We start from the raw sequence: 19,917 nt of genomic DNA, 5'->3' as shown, positions 1-19,917 counted from the left end.
ATTTATTATTTGCACTTGACACAAAATAAGGGGAGGAAAGCTGGGGGTGGGGGACACAATATGCCCAGAGGGGAGGGGAGGTGTGATATGAAAGTATGTTGGCTTTCCCAACCCAACTACCTCTTACTGTTTATACACAACAACCTGTCTAAAAGTCCATGCCCCACAGACCTCCCCTGTCTCCTCCTGGGGATGGAGGGGAAAGCTGCGGTTCTGAAGAGTCCCTCAGACTTAGATGAGACTTAGAATTCCCTGAGGGGAGGATGCCAGTGATGGTCATACACAAACACCCATGCTGGGGTGGGGAAGGAATGGTTGGTGGTGTTGATAATTGAATAGTCTCAGCTGGGCTGATCCAGAGTCAGCAGGTACTGATGTGTTTGTATTTGTGGTATGTATTTTTGGAAGTAAGATGGAATAGGGGTGGTGCAAAGGGGTGGTGCTCCATTCAGCTGGAACCTACTGCCCCCTTTTTAAGGTAAGCAGCTTGGCTCCCTAAGTCATCTCCAGGCTTAGGAACTCTGGACCAGACAAGACCAAGTAGTTTGGTTGTCCTTCTAATCTGTTGGATAAATGAGGCCATCAGAACAGGAGCTTGAGAACTTGGGGGATCCTGAGACTTCTCCACTAAGAGACTCAAGCAACAGTCATAACCCTACCCATCTGGGTCCTCCAGAAGCAGAGGGAAGGAAGCAGAGAGGGGAAGGAAGTCCCTACCTCTTCATTCAACTGAATGAACTCTTGGGAAACCCTCCAACCCAGGAATGGAGAGAAACAGGCAGGTGAGTAGTTTAAAGACTCTTGTCAAATGGACCCCAATTCCTATTCCTTCCTCTGGGCTTCCTACTCCTTTGATCACTTAACCTACTCTCTTTTCTCAACTGTTTAGATTGGGCAGAGGAGGAGAAGACAGAACTTTAAGAGCCAAAGTGAGGAGGGAGTACTGGCACTGGCACTACCCATATCCTCAATTCTCTTCCCTCTCATCTTCCAGATCCTTATTTAGGAAAACTGAGTGTGTCTCTTTCTCTTCCGCCCCCCCCCCCCAGGCCAGTGGGGAGTAAGAGGGTTGGGGGGGGGAGAAGAGGAGGATTGGGTATTTGGGTTTTATGGAACCTAATGCTATTCTCTTCTATACACACCCAGATGGATATTGTTTGAAGAGAAGCTAGACCTAGAAGCAAGGCGTTGGAGCAGCCCCCATGTACCCACCTTATCCCTGTCAAGCATCTGGGAGCTTCGGGCCCTGCTGACCACAGGACTGGTGCTCTTAGACTGTTCTGTACAAAGTCTCTCTGAACTCACAGGTATCCAGGAAAGATAAGAAGTAGATAGGCCCCCAAGTAGGGGTGTGCTTGCAAGCCTTCGTTCCTCTAGCTTCCTATTCCAGAGTCTCCCAATTTTTCTAGATTTGGGGTATTTCTATGAGATCCCCAAATAGTAGGAATGTCTTTGACACAGAACAGAGTTGTGTTTTTTTCTCCCCTGAGCAAAGTTAAGGTTGCATCATGCAATTCACTCTAGTCCCCTAGAATGGATTTAGGATTCCCTAAGTCACAAGAATAGGAATGGTTTTTATTGGTTGGGTGGGGAGGAGTTGGGTATTCCCAGGATTTCAGAGTAGAAAAGTAGAGAGATGACCACCATTATTGCCCCACTTCTGAAATTCTCCCAGAATTAGAATACGATTACATGGCAAACCCAGCTGGAGGAGAAAGAGTCTAGTTCTTGGGGAAGAGATGGAGAAGGAATGAGGGGAAGGAAACAGTCCCTGCAATGAGAAGCAGAAACTGAAATCAGAGTTTTGTGTCTCTTTCCTTCAGAACAGGTGACCAAGGTGGAATCACTGAACCCAGAAGTGAGAGAGAAACTGAAATCTGTCCTGCTCCAGAGTCCTCAGCATCACATCCAGGACATGTGTTGTTCAGCTGCCAGGAGACTTAGTACAAGACTCTGTAGGGGTAAGAGACCTCTCTCCCAGAGTCCTCAGAGGCTATATTTCCCCCAAGTAAATCCATAGAAACATATACCTGAGAACAAAGATTTCTGTGTTTTGATGGGTTTCTCTTGACCTTTCCTCCTACAAGTTCAAGGGGTTGTAGAATCATACAGTGAAAGGGACTTTAAAAAAATTTTGGTTTAAGTTCTCACCCAATAAGGGTAGCAAGGATTCATAGACTTTTTGTCAATCTGGTAAATCCTATATACTCCTCAAAAAATTTTTTTTAAGCACAAAACAAAATTTATCAGACTACAAAGGAAACCAATTATGCCACAATGCAATTATCAAAATATTTTTTAAAGGCCAAGAACAGAGCAGGCTAAGAACTCCTGCTCTATAGCACCTATGACAAGTGTTCATTTATTTGCCCCTTGTTTCTATTCTTGGTGAAAAGGAAGTCCCTATTTTATGTGACTGTACATTCTATTGCTGGACAGCTCAAATCACTGGAAAGTTGTTTCATATTTTGAGCTGAAGTCTTCTGCCCCTACACTTGCAGCCATCAATTAGAAAATCTCAGAATCTTAAAGTTAGGAGAGAGCATGGAGGTCATCTAGCCCAACCTCCCACTCCACAGAAGAATATCCTTTTTTAACATCCCTGACAGGTAAGCATTCTACTAAGATGTCTTCTGCTGAAGAGCCACCCCTGAAGGAAGAGGTTTGTATAATTTCCCACCTTTAGCCAGGTCTGGAAGGGTGGTTATAGGGACCCACATTCACTTCACCCCCACCCAGCTACATGCACAGTAGTCTCCCCTGGTCCTGGGCACAAATGAGTAGGGGGTACAGTACTTTCTTTTCTTATAGCCCCCTACACACAGACCATCTGACTTTCATCAGCACAGATTCTCCCCATCTCATTCCTCCTTCCCCAAATTGCTGCTTCCTGTGAGTCTTCCTTCCAGGCAGTCCCTCCCCTTTCGCTCTATCCAATTCACCAGCTACAGAGCCCTCTATGGCAGAAGCTGCCCCCTGGCACTGAGGCTGCAGCTGTGCTAGTTGGAGAAGTGGACTTCTTGGACCAGAGACTGGGAGTGTTTGTGCAACTTCAGGAGTCAGTGGTGCTGGGAACCTTGACGGAAGTACCCCTACCCATTAGGTATAGGCTGGGTATTTGGGCAAGAACTCAGGAAGATAGCTGGGAAAAGGATCATTGGTAGAGGCATAAGGGGTGAGTCAGAAGAGTGTCAATCAGGAGTCAGGAGAACTGGTATCAAATCCTAGCTTGGATATTTCCTAGTTTATGAATTTATCTCTTTGAACTTCAGTTTCCTCATCTGTCAAATGAGAAATCATAATATTTGTAATATTCCTCCCCCCCAGGGTCGTAATGAGGAAAGTGCTTTGTAAATCTTAAAGGGCATATAGAGATATTAGTTGTTGTCATTGTTGTCCAGCTCAGATCCAGATGATGAAACTTAGAACTGAAGAGCTGGCATGTGTACATGGGAAGAGTTGCTGTGAAAAGGGAAAACTGGGCCTTTGACTCTTCACACTATGTTGCTTTCACTGTTCTGCCCCAGGTTTGTCTGCATGGTCCTTGGTCCCCCAATCCTGGGAAAAGACTATCATGAGATGGGCAGAGCTGCAGCTGTACTCTTGAGTGATGAGGTGATTTGTGGGTAAACCACAGAATCAGAACTATGTTTTTTCATGGAAAAAGAATAATACATAAATTTAAACAAAATAAACAATAAGAATTTATTTGTTCTCTCTTCCTTTTTGATCTCTTTTCCTTTCATCAAGGAGGTTTTGTTGTTTTTAAGCTAACTCCCCCTCCCTTTCTACCTCCTCTGTAGGTGTTTCACTGGTCAGTCTGCCAGGCTAGCAGTCCCCAAGACCTTATCTCAGCAATGGATGCTTTCCTAGAAGAGGTGATGGTGCTGCCCCCTGGTAGAAGTGACCCCACAGAACGGATCCCTCCACCAAAGTGCCTGTCTACTCCACATAAGAGGTACAAGAAAAGGAAAAGAGGAAGAAGCAGGAGGCTTTCATTTTGCATAAATCTTCTCCCACAGATTCCTATTTTAGGCCCACTGATGGAGAAAAGAGTAGGCCCAATAGATACATGAGCAATCCAAGGATTTTGACAGACAAATCTCTAAAAAAAGAACCACTGACTGTCAATCATAACTTGAAAAAATTGTTCAAACTATCAGAAAAATGCAAATCAAAGCAACTCTGAGGAACCACCTCAAATAGGCAAAGATAGTAAAAAATGAAACAGTTCAATCGCCATACACTGGTGGGGCTGCCCATCTGTCTTTTTAGACAGCAAGTCAGCATGATGTGTTAAGAGCTACAAAACTGCTCACATATTTTGGCCCACTGATGCTAGGACTATGCTCTATGGAGGTTAGGGGCAGTGGGAAAAGAGACTTCTCTATGCACAAAAATATACATAGCAGCTTTATTTGTAATAATGAAAAATTGCAACAAACCCAGGGATGCAACAATTGGAGAACTGCTAAATAGATTGTAGCATATATGAACATCATAAAATATGATTGTGCTACAAGAAGGGAAAATATGAAGAATACAAAGAAATGAGAGTAGGCATTTAGAGTGGTCCAGAGGGAAGGAAGCATAAGCAAATGAGATTCTTCCCACTAAAGGCATCTTCTGTAGCTTCAAATTCTTCTAGAACACTTTGGATCTCATCTTTGTCACCATTACACCCTACCCAGTACTATACTTCTCTATATACGTTGTATCTCCTATTTTAGAATGTATATTTCTTGTGATCAGGAACTGTTTCATGTTTTATCTCTGAATCCTCAGATCCTAATCCGTGCCTTTCACTTGCTGGACCTGGAATCAGAAAGACTAACTCTATCTGCCTCAGTTTCCTCAACTATAACAGAACCTACCTCCTAGGGTTGTTATAAAGATAAAGAGATAATATTTGTAAAGGCCTTAAAGGCACAGTACCTGGCATGGAGCTGTTGTTCAGTTGTGTCTAACCCTTCTTGACTCCTTTTGGGGTTTTCTTGGCAAAGATACTAGAATGGTTTGCCATTTCATTTTACAGATGAGGAAACCAGGCTTAAGTGACTCACCCAGGATCACATAATCAGTAAGTGTTGGACGTTGGATTTGAACTCACGAAGCTGAGTCTTCCTGACTCCAGATCCAGCACTCTATTCACTGAGTCACCTAGCTATCCCTGGCATTGGTGTAGTTGCTATTTAAATGTTTATTCCTTTCTCTTTTCTTCCTTTTTCTGCTACTAGTCCCTTAAATATGTTATTGAATTGATGGTACTGTAGAAAGAGCCCTGGCTCTGGAGTCACAAGTTCTGTATTCATAATCCCACCTCTGATCTTCACTACCTATGAGACCTTAGGAGTCATTTAACCTCCTTAAGCCAGTTTCCTTATCTACAAAATAATAACAGTAATAATAATAGCTAAAATTCAAACAGTGCTTTTAAAATATCATCTTATTTGATCATCACAATAACCTTGAGTAGGAGGTATTATTAACATTCCCATTTTACAGATGAAGAAACTGAGGTTAAATGACTTGTCCAGGATCACACAATAAGTGTACAAGGCTGGATCTGAGATTAGGTCTAACACTGTACCATGTAGCCAGTTGGTTGGTTCTCCTAGATAAATAGCTCTGAGGTCCTTTCTTAGCTCTAAATCTATGGTCTTATGACTTGATTATATATCCAGACTATAAGTATATAGGAAAAACCCTAATATATAATTATGTAAAAGCCGATAATAATCACTGCAACAGAATTTGAAAGACTGCATACAAAAAAGCAAAAGAGATCAAGAAGGGAACAAATATAGAAGCCAACAAGACATTTGATTTTTTTAATTTGACATTTTTATTAGTTAGTAAACATATTTTTTTAAAGTAAAGATAACTTAGTGTTCACAGTTTTATGCAACATAGTATTTTTTAAAAATTAAAACCCTTACCTTCCGTTTTAGAATCAATACTATATATTGATTCCAAGGCAGAAGAGCGGTAAGGGCTAGGCAATGGGGATCAAGTGACTTGCCCACGGTCACACAGCTGGGAAGTGTCTGAGGCCAGATTTGAACCCAGGACCTCCCGTCTCTGGTTCTCATTCCACTGAGCCACCCAGCTGCCCCCCAACATAGTATTTTTAAATTTTTAAATTATTTTTTTTGGTTAGAAGTTATGAAGGTTAGACTTTATTTTTAAAAGGAGACACCCAATTCATCTCCAAGTGGAGGAATTTTCTATGTGGTAGCTACAGATAGCCACTAGGGGGCAGGGCAACTCAATTCAATTAGACAAACATTTCCTAAGCCGTTACTGTGGGCATGGTGCCAAGCAAGGTTCTGAGAATAGAAAGATTAAGACAAAAAGAAACAAAACAAAACAAAAAAGAAACAGAGGGTCTAGGTAGGCCTTCACATCCTATTTGTATATGTCCGTGAAACACATATCTCACCAAATAAATAAAAGGCCATACAAAAATACAGAGAGCAGAAGAACAAGACATCTGGGAGCATCAGGAAGATGGTATCTGAGCAGGCTCCTAAAGGAGCCTGGAGACTATCAGGCGAAGAAGTGAGGAGGGAATTACATTCTCTGGACCAAAGGCACAGAGTTGGGAGACTGAATTTCTTGTATGGGAAACAGTTAGAAGGTTAGTTCAGGCAGTGAGGTGGTACGATGAATAGAGTACAGAGCCTGGAGTCAGGAACACTCATCTTCCGGGGTTCAAATATGGCTTCAGACACTTATTATCTGGACAAGAACTCTTAACTGTTTGCCACAATTTCCTAATCTGTGAAGTGAGCTGAAGAAAGAAATGACAGTATCTTTGCCAGGAAAAACAAACAAACAAACCCCAAACCAAATGGAATCACAAAATCAGACACAACTGAACCACACACCAAGAAGTAGGTCAGTTGGGGCAGCTAAGTGGCTCAGTGGATAGAGAGCCAGGCCTGGAGTTGGAAGGACCTGGACCCTAGCTGGGTGACCCTGGGCAAAGTCACTCAAGCCCAATAGCCTCCCCCTTACCACTCTTCTTCCTGGGAATGGTACTTAGTATCGCTTCTATGAAGTTAAGGGTTAAGAAAAAAAGTAGGCCAGTTGAACTGGAACATGTTATTATGAAGCAGAGTAATATGAAATAAGAAATGAAAGGTAGGTAGAAGCCAGGCAGTAGTCTTTAAGGGCCTGGCTGAGGCTTTTTGGATTTTATCCTAGAGGCAACACTGAAGATTTTTGAGGGGGTGTGTATGGAGGGAGTGAGTGAGTGAATAGGTAAGAGGGAGGGAAGGGGAGAGATAGAGACAGAGATGGAGATAGAGAGACAGAGAGAGACAAAGAGAAAGGAGAGAGGAGAGACAGAGAGAGACAGAGAAGAAAGAAGAGAGGAGGAAGAAGAGAGAAGAGATGGGGTCAAAGTCATGCTTTAGAAATATTCATCTAGCAGCTGTGTGTAGGATGAATATCGAGGACTGGAAGCAGGAAAAGTAATTAGGTGGCTGTTGCAATAGTCCAGGTGAGAGGTGATACATTAGGGTGGAGGTTGTGTGAATGGAAAGAGGAAAATGGATGTGAGGATTGTGGAGGTATAATCGACAAGACTTGGCAACATTTGGAGTATGGTAGGAGCAGGGCCGTGGAAAGGGCTGAGAATCTCAGAGGTTAGGGAAGTTCCCAGAGGGGCCATTGGTATGACTCAACCAACTTCATAGCCTTTTCCCTTGTCAGACTTCCTTTAGAGCTTCAGGAATCCAAGGGCTCTTGCAATGAGAGTGTTAACTCTAAGAGGGACAGACATGGCTATGAGTATGAGCCCCAGCATGCTATTAAGGAGCTGCAGAGGACAGGAAGGTGAGTGTGAACTAGAATGGAGATAAATAGTGGAATTGGGGGGAAAGGGGAGAAGGGGCATGGGAGACCAGGGCAGCTGTAGTCAGGGGAAGGGCATAGAGCCTGGGGCAGCTGTAGTCAGGGGAAGGGCATAGAGCCTGGAACCCTTGAGAGAGTACAGTGGGATGGACTTGCCAGATATGACCCAGAGGAAACCTTGCAAAGCCTACCTGGAGTGGGGAGAGGGCTCTAATACCTCCTCTTTAGGAATGGTCTGATGCCTGGGATGGGGGAGGGAGGGTAGGCTGTTTGGGGGTTTGGTGCAGGATGTAAGAAGGAAGGCCCCCTGGTACCTGAGTGACTTCTTGGATGCCTTTGATGCCCAAAGCCTTTCTGCTATACTCTACATCTATCTGGCTACTATCGCCAATGCTATCACCTTTGGTGGACTACTGAGTGATGCCACTGACAATGCCCAGGTGGGTTGTATTGGGTGGAAGCCCTCTGACCATATAGTTTTCCTAAGGAGATTGGAGTCAGGGAGCACAGGCCCAGAACGCTCACCTCAGTGACAACCTCCTTTGTCTCCACTTGTGCCCTTATCTTTTCTTGTCTTACTCTTACCCAGCTTGTCAGAGGTCCTAAGTAGCAGAGCCAGGACTTACACCTAGGTCTTTGCTCATTTAAATCCAATGAGCCAAGGGGCAGCTGGGTAGCTCAGTGGATTGAGAGCCAGGCCTAGAGATGGGAGGTCCTAGGTTCAAATCCGGCCTGTGTGACCCTGGGCAAGTCACTTGACCCCCATTGCCTACCCTTACCACTCTTCCACCTATAAGTCAATACACAGAAGTTAAGGGTTTAAAATAAAAAAAAAATTAAAATTAAATCCAATGAGCCATGGAGGATTCTGAGGACAGAGAGACCACTTTCTGGAGCTAGTGCCCTAAACACAGAAATCTCAGTTAGGGTAGAAGATAGGCACTAGGAAGTCTGTGGTCTATTAGGTTTCCTTTCAACTGCATGGCCTTATTCCCTTTCTTATAAAAGCTACTAAGAGCTGCTTTCATCTGAGGGGGGCTTATTCTCAGTCCCTGAAGTGATGCATACTTACTATCTCCCCTTGACCAGGGTGTGCTGGAGAGCTTCCTGGGCACCTCTGTGGCAGGGGCCATATTCTGCCTCTTTTCAGGACAGCCTCTTACTATCCTCAGTAGCACGGGGCCTATCCTCGTCTTTGAACGGATACTCTTTTCTTTTAGCAGGTAAGAGAATATCGACTCTCCCCTACCCCCATTATTCTACCCTTGCATGTAATTCAGGGCAAGACAGTGTCCAGTGGGGATTCCCAGACCTGGGGTAGCAATGACTTCCTGTCCCTCATTTTCCACTTAACCGATAGCTACCACTTGGGGAAGCAGCCACTGCACTCGTATGCCTTTTATACAACCATATGGGAGTAAGGAGGGGAGAGCTTTTTGGAGTAGTCACCTCTGTCCTTCAGGGAATTGCAGAAAAGCTGTCTGAGGAGGCCAGGCCCATGGTAGAGATTGCAGATAAACTCAGAGCCCTTGACTCTTCTCTCTTCTTCTTCCACTGAATAGGAATCATGGCCTAGACTACCTACCCTTCCGCCTGTGGGTGGGGATCTGGGTGGCATTCTTCTGCCTGGTGCTGGTGGCCACAGAGGCCAGTGTCCTGGTACGTTATTTTACCCGCTTCACAGAAGAAGGTTTCTGTGCCCTCATCAGCCTTATCTTCATCTATGACGCCATTGGCAAGATGCTGAACCTTACAGAGGCCTTTCCTATCTTCCGACCTGGCCCCTCTGGAGTTACTGGCTTCACCCCTCATGGCTGCCTCTGTTATTTCCCAGACCCAAAAGGTGAATAGGAGGGAGGTGGGCTGATAGGGGAATTGTCAGGTGACTCAGAGAAAGTATCATAAGTCTTATTGCCTTATATGATTTCACAATAAGTGAAAGGCACAATTCGCAGGGAGAGAACTTAGGCTCAAATATGTGATTGAATGTCAAGGCTTTTGTTTTAAGTTTCAAACAGAACAGAACAGTTTTACAGAATCACAGAATTTCAGGGTCAGACCTCCTCAGTGGTCATCTAGTCTAACTTGGTGGTGTTGCTCAGTCATTTTTTCAGTCATGTCCAAGTCTTCACTCCATTTGGGGTTTTATTGGCAGAGATACTGAGATGGTTTGCCATTTCCTTCTCCAGCTCATTTTACAGATGAGGAAACTGAGACAGTTACGTGACTTGCCCAGAGCCACACAGCAATATGTGTCCGAGGTCATATCTGAACTCAGGAAGAGTCTTCCTGGCTCTAGGCCTGATACCGTATTCACTGTGCTACCTAGCTGCCTTAGTCCAACTCATATTTGAAAAGAAATTCCTACTATAATCACCTGTTAAGTGTTCATCTAGCTTCTGCTTGAAGAAAACCAATAGGTAGAACTCTGCGAATTCCCAGGGCAGCCCATTCCCTTTAGGGAAAGTTTTAGTTAAGAATTTCCTCATTTAGAGCCCTAATTTGACTCTTTACAATGCCCATCAAAGGGTATGAACCTCAGCTATTTTGTCTTTTCCCTCAGGGAATATGTCTTTGTTGAAGGGGCAGAGCCAAGAGGACATGGATGCTGCTCTGGGGATGGTGAGGAAGAGGCAAACTTAAGGATGGGACAGGTCTTGGGTGAAAATGGGAGCAACTGAAGGATTCTTGGGGCAGGTCTCAGGGAAATCAGTGTTTTCTGGCAGTCTCCCTACTCCCTCCCCCACCCCCCTAATACTTACGTAGATCAATAGATCCTACAGGCTAAAGGGCTCTCCCTCCCCCACCCGGGGGCACTTCATTGGGATGATTCCAGGGAGCTGGACTTGCCTTTTAGCTTCCACCTTTCCCCTTCAAATTAGGACCTACACCTTGTCAATGTGTCTCTGCTGTCTCCACCTGACTGTGCCCTTCAAGGAGGCCAACCAAGAGGTCTTGGCTGTCATTTTGTCCCAGATGTTGCCTTCTTTTCCCTCTTACTTTTCTTTGCCACCTTCTTTTGTGCCACCATCCTCAAGCACTTCAAATCCAGCCATTTCTTCCCCTCCATGGTAAGTATCTCCTTCTACACTACCTACTCCCCCATCTAACTATCCTAGAAGATGTCAGTTACTTAGGACTTTGGGGTGGGGGAAAGAAGGGATGGTGTCTTAGTTTACTTATCTCATATGGGGGCAAGTTTCCTCAGAGCAGCTGGGACTTGGGGGTCAGATTAGGATTGAATCCTGTGTGGTCAGGTACGGAAGGTGATCAGTGACTTCTCCATGGTCCTGGCCATCCTGCTAGGTTGTGGATTGGATGCTTCCCTTGGCCTCAGCACACCCAAGCTCACAGTGCCCAGTAAGTTTAAGGTGAGATAAGGGTCCCAGGAGGAGAGGGAGGCAAAGATGTGTGCTCCGTGGATATGTAGAGAATAGAAAGAAGAAAGGGATCTCAGAAACCTCAGTTCTGGACCTGGGTCTACTAATTTAAGAAGACTCTAAGCCCCTGTTCTATTATCTATTTCCAGCTTTCTGCTTCTAGGAGGACCCTGGTGGGCTCTGAGGTATCAAAGGCCCTAGTCCCCAATTGCCCCTACTAAGTTTGAACTTTCATTCTGGGGCTTCTTTTTCTGTAGTCCACAACTGAGGATCATCATACCCTTAGCTGACTTTTGTAGTTCACAATAAAGGTTCTTCAGGAGAGAGACAAACCATGCCCTCTCAATCTAGGGGCTCTTCAGGGGAATGGAGTATGGCTTAGTTCAGGCTTTCAGATTTTGTCTCTATGTCCTAGAGTCTCCCTGTGTCTCAGAAGCCCCAATATCCTCAAGGGCCTCCAGGGGAGGAGGTAAAGGGAGGGAAGGACTCATGTTTAGGCAATTTTAAGGGTTCAGGAACTCAAGAGGCAGCAAAATCTCTACCTTTACCATGTCTCCACTCCCCAAGCACTGCTCTGGCTCCTGTAATCAGAGCTGACGCTACCACACCCAGTCCTGCCCCAGACTCAGACTCCTGGCAGGTCTGAACCTGGATGGACACACCCTCAGTCCCAAGATGGCATGTATAGGTCATTTTTCATCAGTCCCTTGTCATCTTTCAGTATCAATAAAGGGATAATCTCCAGGGTCTCCCCTAGCTCAGGCCCTTTAACTATGTGCTGCCTTTTACTAGGAATATAGTTTGTATAACAGCTCTTTCAGGTCCTGAATTCAGTGGAAGAGGAAGGAGTTTCCTCATTGTGATGCAGTGGGGGGCAAGTAAGGGCAGAGTTTATGAATTTCTTAGAGGAATCTTGGTTTGAGTTCAAGAGGCAAGATATTTTTGTGGACACTGCACTCTATCCTTTCTCTACCTCCATCACACATAGCCCACTCATCCTGATCGGAGGTGGCTAGTGCCATTGTTTGGAACTAATCCCTGGTGGTTGTGCCTGGCAACAGCACTGCCAGCCCTTCTGATGTCTATCCTTGTCTTCATGGACCAGCAGATAACTGCTGTCATCCTCAACCGAAAGGAATACCAGCTTCAGGTGAGATTGCCTCCTTGCTCCCTCAGGTCACCTTGCCTTTCCCTATCTTCAGGGTAACTAGCCCCTTCTAGCCCTGGGGCTATCAGTGTCCAATCCCTAAGAATACTGGAATAAGAATAATCTAGGAGGCCCTTCTTGATTTCTCTAATTGTTAGTGGTCCCTTCCCCTACAAAAATCATTTGGTATTTATTTTGTATAATCACCTATTAAATTATGTGTGTACATGCTATATCTCATCTAGTAACATTTAACTTTCTTGAGGGCAGGAAATTTTTCATTTTTTGCCTTTGTATCCCTTACATCTGGTACAGTGCCTGTCAAATAGGTGCTAATAAATAAGAGTTAAATGAGGTGGGGATATTGAGCTTTGACTGGGATCTATGCCATCCCTCCTCTATAGAAAGGTGCTGGATTCCATTTAGACCTTTTCTGGGTGGCCATGCTGATGCTACTGACCTCAGCCTTGGGTTTGCCCTGGTATGTCTCTACCACGGTCATCTCATTGGCCCATATGGATAGTCTCCGTCGGGAAAGTGAAGTCTGTGCTCCTGGAGAACTGCCCCGATTCCTGGGCATCAGGTGGGACCAGTGTTTGAATTGTTTTTGGTTAAAGGCAGGGGAATTCCTTTGGTTACTTTAAATCAGAGCTGAAAGCTTCAAAAAGTCCCTCTTTCTTTTCTTTTATCAAGATCCAAATTTGATTGAGAATCTGGAGGGAAGGGCATGATAGGAGTTTTCCTCTGTGTGTGTATGGGAAGGGGGGAGAAGGTTGGAATGATTGATATTTTTATCCCCATCAACCCCAGTTCTTCATTCTTGACATAGGGAGCAGCGTCTCACAGGACTAGTGGTCTTCATCCTTACTGGTTTATCCATCTTCCTGGCCCCTGTGCTCAAGGTAATAGTCTTTGGGACAGAGGTATTGTTAGTGGGGCTCTGGTCATCCTAGTGGGAGCAGATCCTTCCCTATTCTGTATCCCTTTGGGTCATAGTCTTAGGTTTGGGTCTGGGGGCTTAAATCTAAAGGAGACCTCCCCATCCCAATCCTGGCCTTCCTGGGACATCTAAGAGAATATGTACAACTCTATAGCCCAGGACAGCTTTGAAACAAAATCTCTTGATTTCTCAATAAGCAAGTGTTTATTGAACACATATGTGTAAGGCCCAAATCTGGGAATAGGAGAAACAGAAATATAAGATCCATGCCTTCTAGAAGCTTCTTCAATTTAGGGAAATCGTATGTAAACATGTGAACAGATAAGTAACACCATCAGAGTCCCCTATCGTAGGGTAGCTTATCTTAGTACTAAGTACAGTCAGTGCTGTAGGATTCAAAAGTTCATAAAATTCTGGTACCAGAAGGACCCTCAAAAGTCATATTGTCCAAGCTTTTGAGTCTTAGGTTAAATGATTTACCCAAAAGTATACAAGTTAAAGACAGAACCAGGACCAGGACCCAGGTATCTTGACTCCCAGTTCAGAACTTTTTCCAAGTAGCACCCAGTCTTCCCCCAAGTTAAAAGTGATACTGCTAATGGACGGTGGTCCTGATCAGATCCCAGAGAGTGGGAGGGAGGAAGAGAGCCCCAACACAGATCAACCCCTCTGAGAGGAATCTGTCCAGTCTGCTCTCATTGTCTCCTATCACCAAAGCTTCCTGAAACCAGATCCTTTCTTTGGGTTTTCCAGTTTATTCCCATGCCAGTACTCTATGGAATCTTCTTTTATATGGGAATGGCAGCACTGAGCAGCACCCAGGTAAGCAGAATCACTTCATCTTAACTCTGATCTTCAAACCTCTGTTTCTGTTCTCAGCCCCCCACCCCCCACCCCAGGCTCTTTCTTGTCCTGCTTTCCCAGTTCTTGGTCCCAGTGGCCCTCAGTCCTTGTTCCCCACATCCTTCAAAGTCTTATTCAACTTTTCCTTATCCTCATTGGTCTCGTCCCTGGATTCAGGCCATCTGGAGACGACTCTATAGATAAAAGGACAGTGAAGATAGTTTTTTTGTTTTGTTTTTGGAGCAGATGGGAGAAGAAGCTAGAGGCCTCCCTTGTAGAGGTGTCATATCTGACAGTGTTCCTGAATGGTCAGGGATTTAAATAAAAATTTTCCTCAGACTTCTATCCCCTAATCTTTCTTTCTTTGCCCATAGTTTTCAGAACGTGTGAAGTTGCTGTTGATGCCAGCAAAATACCAGCCAGACCTGTTGCTTCTTCGGCATGTGCCTCTCAGCCGAATTCACCTCTTCACAACAGTACAGCTGATCTGTTTGGGTCTACTCTGGGCAGTCAAGTCTACAGTAGCTGCTATTGTGTTTCCCCTCATGGTGACAGTGGGCTTGGGGGAGGGGGGGAAGGTTAAGGGTGGACTTCACAATCCCAGGGTTTGGAAGAGGACAATATTCATGATCTATATGGTATAAGTCAGGTATCTATAGTTCCTTACAATAAAGGGGGGAATCTACTTTCTTCTACCAACATCTTGTGAAATGGAAACTATCTTCCAAAGTAACTCCCAGGTCAAGATGTTTTGAGGTCTGGCTATATTGAAATGGAGATCATTAATCTGAACAGACCCTAGGAGAGTTCCCAAGGTAACCATTAGAGAAATCAAAGAGGAAAAGAGAAAAATTTTATTTCAGCCACATAGTGAAGTAGTATCTAGCCTGGTAGGATAGTCCTTCTTCTAATAACCAGTAGCTCTCCCAACCCCTTCATCAATAAGCATTTATCAAACAGCTATTGTATCCAAGCTAGTAGGTGGAAACACATATATAAAAGTGCTACAGCCTCTGCCCTCAAGGAGCTGATATTCTACTGAGAGAATACAAAATGTTCCCAGATAAGTAAATACTGATGAATGCAAAATAAATACATAGGTTTTGGAAGAGAGGCATTAATAACAAGAGGAATAAGGAAAGAAATTCTGGGGGCAGCTAGATGGTTCAGTGGATGAAGAACAGGCCAGGAGGCAGGAGGTCCTAGTCTTAAATTTGGCCTTAGACACTTCCTAGCTGTGTGACCCTGGGCAAGTCTAGCCCTTACCACTCTTCTACCTAGGAGCTGATATTTAGTATTGATTGTCAAACAGAAGGTAAGGGTTTAAAAAAAAAAAAAAAGGAAAAGACTTCTAAAGGAGGTAGCACTTGAGCTAAGCCTTAAAGAGAGCAGTGGCTTGGAGAATTGGAGATGAGGACAGAGAGCATTCCAGGTGCCTCAGAGATAGTCTGGACAAAAGTAGGGAGGTGGAAGACTGAATGTCAGATAGGGGGTACAGCAAGTAAGCCAGCCTGGCAGCAGAAGAGTACAAGAGGGAGAGAGCAGTATGTAACCAACCTTGAAAGACAGGCTAGAGCCAGGTCATGAAGGGAGTCTCCCTGACAGCCACTTTATTCCTGGTACAGCTGCTGGGCCTTGTTGGGATCCGGAAAGCCCTGGAGTGGGTCTTCTCACCACAGGAGTTAAGCTGGCTAGATGACCCAATGCCGGAGGAAAATGAGAAGAAAGTCCAGGAAGAGAAGGTATTGGAACCAGAGTTCAAGCCCAAAGGGACTGTATGTGAGCCTGGACTGAGATGAAGAACAACCAGGGAAGACAGTGGATATCTGTCCCTGAAAAGAGGAGCTTCTATTCAGCCTCCAATAATACAATAATTCCATTCTCCACTCTGTGCTAGAGGAAAAATAATATAAAAGTTAGTGACCCTTAGAGTCAGAAAGACTGGAATTCAGGTGACTTAAATGTCTTAGTGCCCAAGGTGACTAAGGTATGCATTAGTGGAAGGAGTCCTATTGCACTGATGAAATCACAGGTCCAGATCCCCCTTAGAAATCTTTGTGCTAAGTAAGACAGATGGGCAAATGGACAGGTTGTATGTGGGGCATTCCCTATATCTAAGTGATGGAGTAGGCAAACTGGATTTTTCTCCAGAGCTCTTAAGAACTATATCTTTTTTTCACTCTTATCCCTAAAGTCTGAGTTGATTTATCAGCTGAGGGCTCCAGAAATTAACATCTCAGTGAATTAGCCGGAGGAAGAGGAGGAGGAGGAAGAAATTCACACAGCTAAACCTGAGGTGAGAGTGTGAAGGGGATTGGAGATTTTAGTCCTGGGGTACTACCTTGGGGGGCTCAGCACTCAAACAATACCCTATTCATTTGGTTGTCCTCCTACACTTCTAATGACAGCCTCTCCAGGAGGAAATGCCTTGAGGCTGGAGGGGGATGAGATCTGTAGGCACTCAATTCAATAAGAACGAACCTTCACCCCACGTAAAGCTGAGGTCTAGCCAGGAGAGGGAGCCCTAGTTAACAAAATTTCTGCACTAAAGTAAATGGATTTATTTACTTAAGGCTGTGGTTCCCAAAGCATGGTCTTCAAAGTCAAAACTATTTTCATAATATTATTAAGATGTCTTAATTTCAAATATGCCAATTATCTGTAAATTCTTCGGGAGGCTGAGTGGGCGGGGTTTTTCATTTCTTAAGAGGGTAAAAAGGATCCCGAGATGAAAAGCTTAAGAACCATTGAATTAAGGAAACCAACTTTCTCCTTTTCCCTCTCCCTCCCCACTCCGACCCCAAAAAAGATTTTTTAAATAGGCAAGTCTGTAGGGAATAAAAATAAGAAGGCTGAGAGGAGAGAGGCAGGGAGAAGAGGGAGGGAGGTCAAGATGAGAAAAGAGAACTGGGTTAAAGGTGAAGAAATTACCTGCTCTGTCTTCTTGCTAATGGTTGCAGCCCCAGAGCACAGGCCATTTAGAGATTATATATTGGGGAGTGGGGTAAGGAACAGGAGTTGGGAAGTCTCTTGCATCTGCACCTTCAATTCTACCTCTTCTGAAGCTATAAGTATTTTATAATTCTTCCTTTTTCACTTGATTTCTCAAAATTTGTAATTGATGTGTCTGTGTTTGATCAGATTTCATGTTTCCATGATGCCTTTGGGACTGAAAGACAGCCTTTCTCCATGGGGGAATCTTTCAGCAAGCTGTACATAAGCTCCACAAGTGTGGAGAAAACCCTTTGCACAGATTCTGATTGTGAGGGTATGCTGCAGGGTGTTGATACAGGGTTGTAATATCACAAGGTACAGCAAAATTTGGTATATGAAACAGACTTTACTTAGATACAATTTCCCATCTTGGAGCAAAGGCAATAGATGTACTTTTGCCTTCCAGATATTATAGCCTTTACATCTCACCAGTCTCAACAGACTGTTTAGAAAGCAGAGTTCATGTAGTATTCTGGGAAGTGTAGTCCAAAGAATTTCCCTCTGTGAGCTGAACTCTCATTTCTAGACACTGTAGGATCAAAGAATCCACTCACAGAGACACTAAATGAAAACAATGAAAGGGAAGTTGGTTTCCTAAATTTAGGATGGATTGTCCTAGACAAAGACTCAGAAGGTCCATCCTTCTATTTTCTCAAGGTCTCACTTTTAGGACCCTCTTTTGATTTGTTCTGTTCTCTCTCATCTTGAACTATCCTTGGCATATCCAATGTCCACAGCTGCCTTTAGTATTCCACCTCTTTCCATCCCCCTATCTCTATCCCACTCTCTTCAACAGGCACATTTCTCAGATACCAAGACAATGCCTGCCTCTGTCTCATCTGTTTGGAGGGGCATTATGTATGGTGGCTTGGGCTGAATTCCTTCATTTTAGGCTCAGGAAGTGAGTGTTGGAATGGGAAGGACCAAGAGCCAGTGGTGCTTCAGGAGACTAGAATTCCAGTGTTCTGAGGCCTCAGCCATTCTTCTGATCTTTGCCCGAGCTGGATGAGACTATAAAGTTGGCTGTTTTGTCTACAGAAATGTTGAACAGGCAAAATCCCTATCCAGGGATTATCATTAAAATGAATAAAGTCCTCAAAGTATTTCTCAAATTACTTTTTTTTCTCTTATGAGATTTTATAATTTGATTAGATTCTGGGATTACAAGGATATTCCTCTTGAAGACAGGAGAGTGTGCTACTCACCAAAGGCAGGTATCCTCTTCAGTTCCTGGATTCCCTTGCTCTTTGCCTGAAGCAAAATCAGAGTAGAATGGCTGGATGCTTAAACCATACAATCCTACTCCCAGAGAATGAGGATGGTAGTTAAGAAGGAACATGGTAAGAGAGCAGGTCCTGAAAACCACCCATTAAGTCACCTGGTTACTAGGCATAAAGGTATAGGGACAAAAGATCACTACTGTTCCTCTCCTTACCCACTCCTACTGGATTGAATTCTGACATCTTTCAATTTATTTTCACGAGTTTTTATTGTATGTGTGATATGTTTTCTGTCATGGCATAAGGAATATGGAAATATGTATTGCATGAAGCACTGGTATAATTTATATCAGACTATTTACTGTGGGGGGAGGGGGCAGGGAAAAAAGAGAGAATCTGAATTGGAAAAGTGTCCAAATTTGTTTCTACATGTAATTGAAAAAATTTTTTTATGTTTAAAAAAGCTCTTCCAGTCTTAGGGGCAGCTGGGTGGCTCAGTGGATTGAGAGCCAGGCCTAGAGACAGGAGGTCCTGGGTTCAAATGTGATCTCAGACACGTCCCAGCTATGTGACCCTGGGCAAGTCACTTGACCCCCATTGCCTAGCCCTTACCACTCTTCTGCCTTAGAACCAATACACAGTATTGACTCCAAGACAGAAGGTAAGGGTTAAAAAAAAAAATGCTCAAGCAATCTGCCAGTCAGCTTAACTTTACAATAGGGACTAAAGGCTGCACACTAAGCCTGGTCATTTAACACCCTTTCAACAATGCATCTTTTTCACTAAGTGCAACTTAGGGTAGACATAGGAAGAAACTGCCTGAACTAAAAGGATAGTGAAATACTGGAAAGCATTACCTGAGACTTGTGAGAAGTAGAGAGGTTCCTGTATTTAGTGTGGGAGAAGCACCTGAACCTGCCTGAAGACAGAGAAAGAGATGATATTATCTCAAGAATTCAAAACAAATAACTTAAACAGCAGTAAGCTGGAGCCAAAAAAATGATTGTTAAATTTTCAGTGTTAGCTCTTACACTTCAGAATCTGCAAAATGCTACAAAACTGAGCTTGAATGATTGTTTTGTCTATTGTCTAGACTTAAGAAAGTGATGGGAGAAACTGTTAAAGGTGCAGATAAAACTTAAAAATGTGTTCTGTGAGTGGAGCCAGTTATGAAACATTTAACTGTACACCCCTGACCTTAAAGCATTTTTTGCACATTTTTTTAATCCCAAAGTTTCAATTTTAAAAATATTCTAAAAAAAAAAAAAAGGCACCATTCCTTAGGTCCCTAATGGCAAACCTATGATATGTATGTCAGCACTGACACTTGTAGCCATTTTTTATGACACGAGGCCACATACAGAGAAGTATGGGGCTGAATGCTGGATGAAACATTTGCTGTAATGTAGTGTAGACACTCTGTGCTGGAGGTCTGTAGGCCAAAACAACTGTCACTAAGCAGGATAAGTTAAATAATTAGTTTTTGGTTTATTAAAGTTATATATTACAATTATATATTTTTGTTATTTAAAC

General features: G+C 43.8%; 1 protein-coding gene across 3 annotated transcripts; it reads left to right on the top strand.

Annotated features, from left to right (window-relative positions):
- The first annotated feature begins 527 nt into the window (after positions 1-527).
- On the top strand, positions 528-18,276 carry SLC4A9 (solute carrier family 4 member 9). 3 transcript variants are annotated; one of them, XM_044664531.1, is made up of 22 exons: positions 528-782; positions 1,147-1,307; positions 1,824-1,961; positions 2,610-2,662; positions 2,946-3,103; positions 3,528-3,615; positions 3,804-3,958; positions 7,720-7,842; positions 8,126-8,300; positions 8,950-9,083; positions 9,423-9,703; positions 10,424-10,482; positions 10,743-10,931; positions 11,118-11,231; positions 12,349-12,390; positions 12,792-12,970; positions 13,217-13,289; positions 14,081-14,149; positions 14,545-14,646; positions 15,796-15,912; positions 16,365-16,466; positions 18,057-18,276. In XM_044664531.1, exons 1-21 carry the CDS (start codon positions 574-576, stop codon positions 16,416-16,418), a joined length of 2,673 nt encoding a protein of 890 aa, XP_044520466.1. In that variant the 5' UTR covers positions 528-573; the 3' UTR covers positions 16,419-16,466; positions 18,057-18,276. The 3 variants fall into 3 exon arrangements, with proteins under 3 accessions (XP_044520466.1, XP_044520465.1, XP_044520464.1); XM_044664530.1 differs by having other exon boundaries at positions 14,545-14,718; XM_044664529.1 differs by having other exon boundaries at positions 12,229-12,390; positions 14,545-14,718; positions 15,796-15,945.
- Positions 18,277-19,917: the final 1,641 nt, after the last annotated feature.

Source organism: Gracilinanus agilis, chromosome 2 (assembly GCF_016433145.1).
Source record: "Gracilinanus agilis isolate LMUSP501 chromosome 2, AgileGrace, whole genome shotgun sequence".
Lineage (NCBI taxonomy): Eukaryota > Metazoa > Chordata > Mammalia > Didelphimorphia > Didelphidae > Gracilinanus > Gracilinanus agilis.
Note: the sequence above shows the minus strand (reverse complement) of the source record. Positions and strands in the feature narration are given on the sequence as shown.